The sequence below is a fragment of the Euwallacea similis genome, chromosome 2 (assembly GCF_039881205.1).
Source record: "Euwallacea similis isolate ESF13 chromosome 2, ESF131.1, whole genome shotgun sequence".
Lineage (NCBI taxonomy): Eukaryota > Metazoa > Arthropoda > Insecta > Coleoptera > Curculionidae > Euwallacea > Euwallacea similis.
The window spans coordinates 6,524,741-6,539,129 of record NC_089610.1 but is presented as its reverse complement, the minus strand read 5'-3'; the positions used below and the strand labels follow the sequence as shown (position 1 = coordinate 6,539,129).

Here is a 14,389-nt window from a genome sequence, read left to right as displayed (position 1 = left end):
CACGGCTAACCTCAACTATCGCCCCCCGAAACATCTCCATGATGTTATATTCCTCCCAGTATATCGATACATTATCTTTACATATTCAGTCGGATAGAAACTAAATCCAGCAATATCACCTCTAACATTTTCTTCACCTAACGCGTTATATAAGTGAAACTACGGTTAACTAGTGCCAGTGTCTCTTAAAATGTGCACCTACCAAATTCTCTAACATAATGAAGCGTTCCCCTTATGAGGAGCTAAAAGGAACTGATGGTCAACCTTGAAAAAACATTGATCTCATTTCAATATTGAGTGCAACTGTCAAGATCTGCATGTGGGCATAATGGGTGTACCTATCTGCCCGTAAAATCTGTTTCCGGCTTGGTTGACGTCTGTAGTCATGACGTAAATCTAACTACACATTGCAGCAGCAGATTTCTGGTCAATGAAACTGACTTGTAACCATAAGAAAGTGAAAATTGTCACTTGAACATGTATCTGTGCTACGAGACTCGCAGGAAAGATACGAGTAATATTCAAGACTAAAATGCGTAAACCGTTTCTCACGAACAGCTTGCGCTTGGCTCATTACCACAAAGGCAAACAATAATTATATTCTACAAGAAGTGTGTAATTCTCGATATTAAATTTAAGATGTACACGGCCATTCACTTGCTAAAAGAAAGTTTCGACCATTTAATTGTTGTATAAAAACCGACCTAAGTATGGGGTATTAGGCTTTAATTTTGTAGTTTATGATTCTGTGTTTACTTTCTCGTCAAGGCAGTTAATAAATCGATCTATTCAACAGATACCCATTTTTAGTGTTTTTTTGGTAACCAGTTTCAGTGGACTTTATCTACATAAAACAATGAAGTCTCGAAAAACTTAAGTTCTACAACTGAAGTGTGGAAATACAACCATTAAAATAACCAGTTCTCCTTGCAAGAAAAGAAAATTTTACTTGCAGGTGCTATTAAGCTTTAAATAGGCAGCTCCACAAAGCAGAAGTATTATTTGTGGGTTTTTTCCTGTACATTTTGCTATTGGTTAAGGGCCAGTTTTCATCCTATAATTAAATTAACAAGTATATTAGTCAAAGTGATTGTTAAAGTGGAACTTTTATTTGCTTTTCAAGGCAAATCTTTGACATAAAAACTAAAATTTCAATGCTGAATAAGAAATTCTCATTAAAGAGATTATGCCAGGAACGCATGCGCATCTGATATTTTTCATGACGGCTCTCAGATTAGCCGATATTTTCTAGGCCATTTAGATTTTATAAGTTGATTGTCATTTTTAAATATAACCAACCCATCAATACAACATAGTGATTGTAAGAGGGGCCGCCCTGTCTAATCCTCTGTTGTGAAATACTATCCTCATGTCTTAGTATATAACCCAACGGATACTGCGGGTTACCAATGCATTACATTTGCTAGCATGTGATACGTCCAGGCATGCACGTAGTATCACATATCTAAATCCAAATTAATTAAGTGCCTCACGTTCGATATTCCTTGCATCTAACAAAAACAACTATTTATGAAAATAGTGAGTCGTCCTTCCCACTGAAATCATTTCAAATATTCATCCATATGAACATCTAATTTACGATATATAGTATCCCCTCTGGCTATTGTATTTAAATAAGTGAAACAAACGACACACAAAAGCTCTTTTTAATCCGATAATCGTTTTAGGTCAGGAGATACCGTAAAAGATCCGCGAACAAATTTGGTAACATGTCATCTGTGTATGGTAACAGGTGCACCAAAACAAGTTAAATTAAAATATACTCATACAGTGGTGTAGAACGTTTTTATTTTCGCTTATTAACAAAGGTTCGTCATATCACTAGTTTACTAGTTCGATGTCCGGGAAGCCATTCAGATGTCCATTCAGAATTTCAACTGGCACCGTGCAGGTGTCCCTTTATTGGAAGTGTGACAAGCTTAAAATCATACTATAGACAGCGTGATTAAAAGTTGATCCGCTGATAGAGCTAGCACCGACAGTTCAATAGAGGTCTAAAACTTTTTTCGTATTTTTCCCTAGTTTATGGGACCACCCATGGGTATCAATGCGTTTGGTTATGTTACTGAGCCAACATACCCTTTATAGTATAAACCATAGGCCATGGACTTTCACTCATTAAACTTTCACTATAGATAACTGCACATATTACGAGTTGCGTTACAATAAACGCCTTAGGAAAAATTCACCTGCACACTAGGTATTTGACAGTGTGACTTATTCAGGATTAATGTTTCAATTAAGTAATTATCAAGAACGTTTTTGTTTTTATTGGCAAACAAGTGATCTCTTAATGACATAAAGCAGGCTGAAAAATGTCACTTTCAGCACTGAGGCTGTAAAGTGACAATTTTATTGCCGAAGCATTAAATTTTCTTTTCTGACACTACGGCAAGAATTATGCATTCATAACGTGAAATTGGTTGTGGAGTGACTGAATTTCCATTTAAAGTTCCATTTAAAACCAAATCTTAACTAATAATGGCATTTTCTGCAAAGACTACACGGCAACACCCTCCATCGAGCTCCGCACTTACTGTAGGTGATAAACACACGCTGCGTTCGCGAATCTACGTACGAGATCACCAGTGATGCATAAAATATGTATTGTCGAGTTCTTGGCGTTTGTCAGTCTTGCAATCTTTGTCTATCATGTCCAAAATGAATGAAATGTATCGCTTGGTTTTTAAAAATCATACTTATTTGATGCCATAACTGGATCGAATGACGAATTCTTAACCACAAGCGAGAAGCAGAATCGATTTTTTTCATCAGTTGATTCTGTCCGGGACTGCACAGGGTGTTGGTTTTTCTGAGCCCATAAAATCATCAAAAAATCATTACACATAGATACAACCAGATTTACATATTCCGAGCTAATTAGCTTTTTTCGTTCATTCCGTCTTGTTTAATCTATAATATTGTGGACAATATGGTGACAATAAATTGTTCTGCTTAAAGGACTATCTAAATTACTTAGTTGGATTTCGTAAGCAGCAATTAGTTTGCGGTTATTTATCTAACAAGATGAATAATAGAAAGACGAACTAACGAATTTTCTACTACTCGATCGTATTTTTGTCCTATATCTCAACTGCCTTTTCTTCTGTTCAATCTGCATTTTCTCCTGTTGCCTTTCGTTTTCAGTGCCGGGAAGGTACCTAAATTCAAAAGAAGATTCCCCGACACTCGGCCCTTTAGTAATGGCGATAGTAGTAACTTCGTTCAACAGTGCTTCATCTCAAAGTTGCTCTCTCAGTTTGTTCGTCACTATCCTATTATCAACCCTAACACCATATTACCAAAAACGTATGAACTACAAAATCTCCGATAAATACATGACTTGGAACGTAGTTTTCTTTTCTTCGTAAATACTATTCTCGTTGCTATGGGAATGTTTCCAAGTGCCATAACACGGAGGTTAAAACATGATATCAGAATAATTTTTTGTGTCGCGTCAGGGCCGATAGCTTGATACTTTCACGAACTCTGATATAAAAGGGCTTTTATCAAAGAACTTATATTTCTAACGAGGTTCCAGATATTTTCAATTAAGTGATTCCATGCGCTCTTAAGCTCTTTTTAATATTACTTTCCTGATGCGTCTCATAAAAATCATCATAACATTTTAACACTTTATCCAGTATTCATCATGTATAACACAAAACAATCACAAATTCCTAAAAAACTCATATTTCTTGATTTTTTACAATTTACGAAATTGAGACGGAGCAATTTACCTACTCCTTTGCGCAGTACAAATGTTGAGGCTCAATATCTACTTCCAACTTCTAAACCAGTAAATCTGGAAACCTTTCAAAAATTCAAATAATTTATTTAACAACTTTGGTACGGCTTCATCCCTTTTCCTTGAAGTTCATAACCAACTACAGGACGTGGAGGTCGTATCGTTTGGAAGAACCAGGGTTCTAATGAATTACTAATAATTAAAACTAATATTAAACAAATTAATTTAAAAGAAAATACAAAAACTAAGTAAGAACAATAAATAACAATTCCTTACAATATCTCAACTTCAAATTTAGCCGGAATAAGAAGATGATGGGTTTGATGAAGAATATATTCAGATTCAATTGGTAAGCATATATGGCCAATCTTCTTGTTACTGAAGATAGGTCTCGGGCAATATTGCGCTTGTTACTCACTTCCGTTTAAAATATATTACTGAAACGATAACGAAATAATAGAGATTAACAGTCAACTGTCTTAATCTGTGAGCAATCTGGGCCATTCTAAAGCACATACCAGATGGTATTTATAGTATCTTACTGCTTGTCGACTGATAAGATTAAAGATATACATAAGGAATTACACTTGTGAAATTAGTTTCATGAGTCCTACAAATTTAATACTGAGAAGTAAAACTCCTAGTAAACTGGTCCCTGTGTCTCTGAGTAAGATACGATTACGCTCGGTTCATTTACGATATTTCCAAGGTCCAAAAATTTTTAATAAGAACTTTCAATATGGCAATAAAGATAAACTAAAGAATAAAAATCATTTTATGTTTTGTGGGTTTGAAAAAAGCGTTTCACTTATCCACGTTCGACCACTGTAACCAGCAACGTTTTGCAAGATCAGGTTGTACCCATTGAGGAAAATATGCAACATTTACTAGATACGTCGTCCAACTAGGTCGTACCAGTCTAGTTAACTAGTTCCCCCAGTTTATCATTCTTATCAATAATGCTTTCCACTTAAGCAATCCTACCTGTCTCTTACGAGCTGTTTTGTACTGAATTTCCTTGGACTTAACTCGTCGTAATAGTAATAAGAGAGGAGGCAAAACACGCGAACACATTATGAGCTTTTACTGAAGTTATGCGAAGTTAAAAAATCGGTTTTGAAGTGCGAAAATAGGTGTCTTTCGGCGCAAAGTCTCAGTTCGAAGAAATGGCTTTTCATTAATTCTAAGAAGTACATTTTTTTGATTTGTGAGTGACTAAAGGAGTATTCTAAAAGGTGGTAAGTTAGGTAAACTAAGAAAACTCAGAAAAGCATTACAGAATAAGTGTAGTTGCTGAGAAATGAACGTTTGCTTAAAAAAGTTACCAGATTCCATTACGCGGACGTGTTCTATTACATAGGGTGTCTCAGATGAAAGTGCAAATGCCGAGGGCGATAATGTGACTATGTTACAAAGTTTTTGGGTTTGCTAAATTTTACAAACAAAGCTTATCAAAAGAACAAAACAAAATTCTTAATACGACCTATTAAAAAATCAGATTTGCAACGTTGTCAGACCTACGAATTTTTCACTAAACATGCCAATTTTTTTATGGAATAATATCGTAGTTTTTAACGCATCTTATTACTGGAATTAAAATTTGTACTGCTGGAATATTAATTTTTTAATTTAACCAAAAAACTAAATTTGTAATAAAAAATATATATAAACCCCGGAGTAAAACGTAACTAAATTCTGTTAACTGGTTTGATTTAATGGACCCTGCATAAGGAAAACTAAAATCTCTCAGAAAAAATTGTGAAAAGCGGCCGAGAATCGCCGCTCTGGATCGAAATGATAAATAATTATTGTAATAAAATACTGGTGGCGCTCTCTTTGTACAAGTATTCCAACTCAGTCATTCGATATCTGCGTTTTTAGCTCTTGTGTGCGCCTCCACCTATCGGACAAAATTACAGTTACACGCCGACGCCCGCCAGGACGCCTGCGTCGTTATCCTTGGACGCCCAGATCCGCCTAAACGACAGGCGCGATGGACAGTGTGTCCCTAGCCACCATGGATAAGGATGCCTTGCGAAAGCAAATTGACAATCTGAAGTATCAAGCATCGATGGAGCGCTGGACATTGTCCAAATCCATTGCTGCGTAAGTTTTTATTACATTTTTTCAAATTTTTTTATCATAGTTCTGTCATTAGTCCTTGTGGCTTGCAGGAATTTTAAATGATTAGATTTGATATTGCGCTGTTCGTTAGTGTAGGAGCATGAAAACCCGGTCATCGTTCGATATAGGCGCGGAATTTTGCGATGGCGGTATTTTTAGAGCTGTTTTGGTTTGTTTCTTATTCAAATTTTGGTGCTTTGTTAGTGGCGAAAGAAATTTGCAGTGTTTCCCCTAAATAAACGGACGAACTCCAATTGGAATAAAAATTAAGATGTGTGGAGCTGATTTTATTTCAAGTGATAACCGATGGACTTTTCGTAGATCTGCTCCGCAGCAATTCTTCTAAGCCCCACAACTCATGAATTCGGTTAACACAGAGCACGTACAATTTGGTATACGAGATAAACCGCAACTATAGTGTTCTTATCTAATATTGAAGTCTAAATTATATGCTAATATGAAAGGTAGTGAAACATAAATTGTAAAGCAAACGAGAATTTGTGCACCGTGACCTACCTAACGTACTAATTGGCTAGAGTAAGTGCTTTAGTTAAAAACAATTTGTTGATTCTTTATTGAGAAATTTAGGCATTTTAGGCGGACTTTTTTACAGAATTATCACTCCTTGTTATGTTACAAAATTTATTCATTGTTGTGCATTTTAGCTTAATAGTTATTCAACCAACAAATATATTAATGAAGGCAATTAACCATCGAGCGGTTTAATGCGTGCCCGAAGCGAGCGCGTTAACAGAGTTAAGACTATCAATCGCTCGTTGAGCTCTGGATTCTTGAAGAAAATTTAATTTTGGAGTTAACGCAAATAATATAATTTATATCATTCATATCAAAATAATTCAATCGTAGCTCCAATTTCAAAAAAAAGTTCCAAAAGAAGGTAAAGCGGAAACGTAATCCTCCCATTAATGGAAATACTGCTGGGAGTATGCGAATTGTCTATTTCAAAAAAATACAACTGACACTAGACAGTGACAGAACTATGACTTAGTAGAAAGACAGATGTCTGTCTGTGAAGTAAGCCTCAAATAAAACGAGAATAACTCTTTTTATTTTGTGTATACTTGGCTTCCTATAATAAAATTGTACGTTAAAGTGAAACGACAGAAGAATTGGGCGTTCTAGTGAATTATTAATGATTCGTATTAATAATTCGATTTCGTATATATTAAACAAACGTGTTAATAGCCCGTCGACAGAAAAACATTTTAGCTTAAAAATTTTAGTAGAAAGTATTAGACGATATGTAAATTCATGGTGGAAGTGTTGAGACACAACTGCGTTAATGAGCAATACGCACGCAGACCTTATTTCAATACCTACATTGACATTGTAATGATTACTTCCGCAACCGATGAAACGGGCTAATTATCAAAAATAATCATATTGTACAGGATTATGGATTATAAGTGGATAGTTGTATATAACATGCTTGATAATAATTGCACAAAATCAGAGAGAAAACACAAAATCATTATGATATTGACGGTAAAAAATAAGTAACTAAGGGACGCCATACTGTTTTGAGATGCGTGGTATATTTTTGTGGAATTTTTAAAAGTGCGTTATTTAAATACGTCGAGTTTAAATTTTTGTTGCGTTTTATTTTTTGCTCTAGCTATAACGCTTAAAGAGACATTGACCGGTCAGACACCGTCGACACACCCTATATACATAATGTTTAAAAGAAAATTATATTTTTGTAATGTCTCGACCACTATCTCAAAAATCTATCTATAAATTAAAATAGAAAAAAGACCCCGAGGTAATTATTTATACTCAAATTTTCCAATTTTGGCACACACGCAATAAACTCCGGTGCAAGTGAAAAGTTTAAATCGCTACCGTAGAGATTAGCCACCCTTCCATAAATTCCCGATTTCCTAGTCACGTTATCCCAAACCTCCCTGGCAAGCATCCAATATCCAGGATCCTTTCGAAGTGAGTTAGTAGGTATATCATAAAACAACATCCTCTGTAACTAGCGTTTGAAAAGGAAAAAACACGAATCGAACTAAAATTAATGTTTTGCTTGAAATGTGTCCATGCAAAAAATTATCATGTGAATAAATTATTCATGAACATGATACCAGACAAACTTAAGTTACATAGTGAGAATTTTCGATCAATTTTTAATGTTAACAGATAAATTGTCTAATTTACAAGGCAAATTTACGTCTCATATAGAAAGATGGGAACATTTCTAGAGTCCGAAGTTTCCCTCTTGGAAGCCCTAACAAGAATTTTAAACTGATAATCATGAGGGTTTACAAAACTTTATCTAGAAGTTGGTGGTATAAATCGGCCAGCTGCCGTTCCGGAAGGGGTTACGTATTTCCTTGTTTGTGTTGGAAAACTTTCCGTAGGTGCTGGCCGAATCGTATAGTACCACAGATTATACACTTGCAATTTCACAATTATTACTCCTCCTGGAAATTTCCTTGAAAATTCCGCATTTTAATTAAAACAATAACAACTACGATCTCTACACGGATTTGCTAAGGTTCACTTAAATTTGCCTAAATAGTAATAAGTCCTGCCCTGCAAGCGGAATTTCGTTGATCCATTCCAATGTTGCTTCATTGAAATTCGAGCACGTTTTCATTTCTGGATGCACTGAAAACCAAACATGCTCGACCCATATATGCGGGAATTTATGTCAGGATATGGAAACCCAAGGGATTTATCCCAACTTATATGTTGGATTGGAAATCCTAGACCTCTTTTCGGTGTAAACATTTTTCTCTGAACGATATCTGGAAGGAATATTCGGGCAGAAACCCGATTAGTTTTAGCAGTGGAATAAACAACCCGGATATTTTTGTAGATGTCTAGAATTTGGGGTGAAAGTTGGGGCAGGTACACACAAATGAGTACTAATCGCGAACCAGCTTTTGTAGAGCTTATAATCGGTCAGTAATCTGTCTGAGCTAAAGGCGCTTTATGAGTAGTCACCTTCATTGATCAGGGCGAGTCAAAATGGTCTCTGCAAAGCTCTACCACTGATTCCTAAAGGCGAATATGATGATTTGATCCAACTTACCTTTTCGAAACATCTTTGCCGTGAGGGAGTTGGACCCTCACTCTTGATTAAGCACCTAAAATGAGTGTTATTTGTTAACCATATGCGTACTAAGCTAACGTTGCCTTTCAGGATGCGGGAATACGTGGAAGAAAACGAGAAAAACGACCCCCTGATCCACGCCCCCGACAAGAAGAACAACCCCTGGGCCGAGAAAGGAAAATGTGCCATTATGTAGAACCTTCATCCCTACCTTATCAATGTATTTATAGTTTCGTTGCCCTTTTTGATCGTAGCGTTACTCGTAATGAAGAATTTAGCATTTAATTGCACCACTTCACGACAGGCGATGTTCGAGTTAATTCTACCAAACCTGGAAGATTTTGCACTTTTTTGATCACGTAATAGATACGTTTTAAGATAAACCACGATCCACAATCACCTACTTGGATTTAAATGTGAAGCGCTATTGTTACGATTATTGTTATGTAGTTTTCACTATAACTAATACTCAAATTTATTATAGTACTTAGGTACCTACTCATCAATGGTACTTATTAAAGCGTTTGTAAATTAACTGCATGCTAAAAATCGTACGTAGTAGACTAAAATACTCACAGTTTCCATATATTTTCCCCCGTTTTAATGCCTGCTGTGCCATTGTTCCATTGGGCCGATACACCAGAGTAAAAAAGCCCATCGGGCGATGGGACACCACGTCATCCAATGATACCTGCGTTTATTTATACTATAACCTACGATAAGGTAACAATAATTGTTAAGAACTTTTGTGGTATGTTAACAAGAGATATGTAGGATATAGAAAGAAGCCAACCCTCGAAGAATTACTGTAGGACTTTGTAGCTTTCAGGTGCGGAAAGTTCAGGCGCCATTTTTAGTTATAGCACCGTCTTTGCGAGATATTGACGTTTGCACCTATAAGAACCAATCCGCGTTTAACACCTAAAGGCAGGGCTGCTATGAATATCAATGGAGCATTAGATTGTCTTTCCCTTTCTTTATACATTGCATTCTAAGTAAAGAATAGACTGTCCGAGCAACTTATCTTTTAGGATAATTTTATCTATAATGAATTTTGTAAGGCGTACGGAAGAAGTAAATTCTAGTCAAGAAATTACCTGGGAAGTTTTAACAAATTTGGCATAAAATCTCTGGAAATTTTCTTCCCTTACTAGGGCGCTCTTTACTTCCATGTTGCTCCTTCCATGTCTCTGTACTTACGAGAACACTTCTACCTTAGTAGCGTTGGGAAGTGATGCCCTTCTCAATGTGTAGAAAGACAAATAGATTATCGAAAGGTATAGAACCTTGAAATCTCCTTTTCCGAAATTATTACGAATGAAGCCATATAGAATACTCGCAGCTTTATATGGTTCCATTGACCGGTGCAACTGTACTAAGGATATCACTCGCTCACAATATACCTATAAATTGTTTTAAGCTACTATAAGCCTCATATATAACTATAAGTGTTAAAAAGACCCTGTATTCTATCTAACCTGACAGGGCTTCTAGTTTAGACTTTGCCTAATATGACTACTACATTATAATATGTCGGAGAATTGATGTAGTTTAATGTGTAAGACCATACAAGTTACCTACCAAGATATACTTAAGGTATGATTAACAAATTCTTACTGATTGTGACCTTTAATGAATTTTAGTAAAATAACGATTGTGACCTCTACTGTATGAAACGCGCGTATTTATGCCAAATTGTGTTAAAAGTTGCTCCAAGTGGTTTCGCATAGGATATTTAGTACTGTATTGTACCTAAGGCATATTTCGTGTATAAGTACCTACCTAATGTAATTTCGTCTAATTGATATACTAAATAAAATTTAGGATAAAGGACCAGGAGTTTCAATTTTATTTTCAGGGGTATATCACTACATTTTTCGGACCCTGAACTCATTTATGGACGTTTTAAACCAATTCGGAAACTTTTTATTTCTTATCCGACACCGCGATGCAGAAGTATTCAGACATGCGTTATCATTGAACTCTAAAACATTTAAATTAGAGGTTTCAACTGCATACAGGTACCAATGACGGTACCTGAAAATCATCTTTATTACGAACGTAACTAGGCCTACTGGACGTACATCCAAGTTAAGTTTTCATTGCTATTTCTTATTCTTCAGAACGAACACTCCTTCTAGCATCGTAGGCATAATCTTCGGCTTCTTCTTGGTGGACTTCATTATCTCAAATGTGGTGCAACTAGAAAACTTCGTGATCCTCGTTATAGCATATCTGACATTACACTTCACATCACCGACATGACCCGGATCATCGATTCCCGCAACTTCTTCACCAACGGTGATGGTTGTACTCGTGTCGCAGGCGCAAATAGAGACTTTATTACTCACAATTCTCTCTCTGCTTTTCATACAATTACATGTAAAACATTTGTTTTTCAAATTCTTTTTAGAAGGTTTAAACGTAGCCTTGAGTAGATATGGGCAGGACGTAGTTGAAGGCTCCTTATGGTGCGGATGTTCTTGGCGACTCGCCTTAGTGGAGCCTTTGGAATTCTTGCCAAGCTTCAGTGAAGCTTCCATTTTGGGTCTGTATAAATTGGACGAAGGCGAGCATCGACAACAAGAACAACATCTTTTGGAATCGTGACTTTTCAAGTTGGATTTGCTCCCTACTGAACAATTCGATAACGCATGAAAAGATGCTTTTAGCTGATGAGAGTGACTATCCGTGTGGTGACGAATACTTTCATTGTGATGCTGGACACGTGATGAAGAATTCTCGGGAGAACGATTTGCAAGTAATGCTGAATGGGGCAAGAAAAATTCTGATGGCTGATGTACATGGTCCAATTGAAGATCCTCGTCTTTCTCTTCAGGAGAGTGTTGGTCTTCAGAATAAAAACATCGGGTAGAGTTTACGCGCCCAGGTTGGTGGTATTCCTCCGTGGCTTGAACGTCGACAGCTATCTTTGAATCTTCCGAAGCACTAAAAAATGATTTGATTTTGTCATCAATACCTATTGCAACTACTTCTTCAAGTGGCGGCAATAACATGCTTTTTATTTCTGCTTGTATTGTAGTTTCTTCCTCTTCGTCCAATCTAGAACACTCAATCCCGTCAAAAAAACTCCTTTGCTTAAGCCTCACAATTACCTCTGGATATGTAAACTTCCCGTTTCAAACCTTTCACGCCCCCCCTCATCTTCTTCTCCTTCTTCTGATATATGCTCAGACATTAACCTTCACAAAGTAATTTTTTTAAGAACATTACCAGTCTCCGTGACAATGATACCTTCGATCCGACGGCAATGAAGGAAATCGAGCCGATGATGATCTCATACAAGGCAACCTTGTCGAAAGTGATGTCATCAAATCCAATTTCCCTGATAGAGATCTTATAGACTCGGATTTTACTGAAGAGGATCGGATTGATTGAGATCGATACGACTGTGATTTGGCTGCAGGAAATATTGTGGAAGGAGACCTCGTGGACTCCGACTTCGGTGAGGCAGATTTTATTGCTGATTGATCAGCAACTGGGGCTGCTTTCGAAGCAGAGCGGGTCATCGTTAGATCAGAAGATGATCCTTCACTTTCGGAAATGCCAGAACGATGGCTAAAGTGTATTAAGTTTTGTTGAGGCTAAATTGCAAAATATCACGCTGCTGTGCTACCTAGATTCAGCAACCCATTTCTCATCTGGACATCCATGACAAATCTCAAAGAGTGTGAGCAAGCCTGCAAAAATTTGTTCATCCACCGTTGGGCCCAGTAAGGCCCCGTAAATATTGGGGCCACACACGCAATCCTATGATTAAAACTCTGCATTTCTTTCATTTTTTAGGGGTGGTAAATTGCTGCTTACATCCAAATTGGGTGCAACTCCTCCTTTATCTCCCTGAATAATTTTTCCCCTGCGTTCGGCACGTCTTCCCTTACTCGATGAGAAACGATTTTTCTTGGCGCTATCATACCTCTTGGATCTAGATTACATGTGAAATTTTATGGTACTTCGTATTTGTTGCAACATAAGAGAACCTTGATGGTGTTGCTGTGCCAGACCGGCTTCTACTCTGCTGTTCACTCCTGCTACCTTCATTCTCCCGTGAACTGCTAGCAGTAGTAATTCTGGTGTATAAACAGATGTTCCCTTAAAGTTATTTCTTACATTGTTGCTAAACTAGAGCTGTGGGAAAAATCTGATGTTCCTCCAGTTTTACGTGGCATTTTTCTAATGATTCTTCTTTTTCAGGAATAACGGTGGTTTTGTAGATGTTTGATTCACCACTAAGTGCTTTTGAGTTAAATTTTCCAAAAATGTTTGTGGTAACGTCATTGTCAAGAGGGTTGATGGGAAAGGGACGTTCCGAAATTTTAAACCGTCATCTCAATTGAGGACTGTGTAAAGTACATCCAGTGTAGTTAAGTCACTTTTGCGCAGTAAATCTTAAAAATCTATTCAGGGTGTCCACTTTTTATGCTTCACGTGGTACGAGGTCCGTTAAATTATTGCAAACTAACGCAATTTGGGACTTAATAAGAACACATTTTCAATTCGACAGTGTTGTCAAACTTAAAAAAAAACTGATAATTATAGTAAAAAATTGAAAGTTAAATTTAGATTATACAGGGTAGTCCCAAAAAGCAGAGTTTTTAAAAACACAGGGTGGGAACTGTCTTTTAATAAAAACGCGCGAGCATGCGATTGCGAAAATGTACATTAATAATGACTGAGACATCGTGTAAAACCACCGAATTTGAGGCATACTCTACAGGGCGGCCCAATTGCTATGGGCCACTATTGTTATCTACTAAACCATGGACGTTACAAGTTCGGTTAAATTAGACAAAAGTTATCAAATTTGATGACAAGTTAAGATCTCGAGAAACTGTTGCCAAAATTTGTTCGGTTTCGAAAATATTGGGAAAAAATAAAATTTTGTCAAAAACGTTTTTTGTAAATAGACCGAAAACTAAGTGTTTAAAAAAAAAGTTTTTCTCATAACATTTTATTGTTTTTTAAGATTCTACACACTAATGATAAATTTTAAAAAATAGCATTTTTAGTTTCTGAGATATCGACACTAACTTCAATTTCTTAAATGCGAACCTGGATTTTTCTTTTATTATTTTAAATGCATATTTTATCCTAATTTTACTGATGTATTACATGTTTACATTTGCCGACGTTTCGTTAGAAAAATTCATCACCAGAGTTTATTCCCTAAAAAATACGAGTCAGACCCTGGATTTGAGTTGTAAATAACATGTAGGCACATTTGCTACAAATAATTACAAACGTTAAAAATGTTCCCCATTACTTTGAAGACATTTTCGAGCGTTTTTTATAACTCTTTTTTGTAAATTATTTAACATAATGGGCATCAGTTTTTCACAGGCGACTCGAATTTTATGATAAATTTTTCTAACGAAAATTTTTGGGAAAATTTA

At 36.3% G+C, this 14,389-nt stretch overlaps 1 protein-coding gene across 1 annotated transcript; it reads left to right on the top strand.

Annotated features, from left to right (window-relative positions):
* Positions 1–5,650: 5,650 nt before the first annotated feature.
* Positions 5,651–10,808, top strand: Ggamma30A (guanine nucleotide-binding protein subunit gamma-e). The gene is made up of 2 exons (XM_066401503.1): positions 5,651–5,875; positions 9,066–10,808. The coding sequence occupies exons 1-2, from the start codon at positions 5,763–5,765 to the stop codon at positions 9,169–9,171; spliced, it is 219 nt and encodes a 72-aa protein (XP_066257600.1). The 5' UTR covers positions 5,651–5,762; the 3' UTR covers positions 9,172–10,808.
* Positions 10,809–14,389: the final 3,581 nt, after the last annotated feature.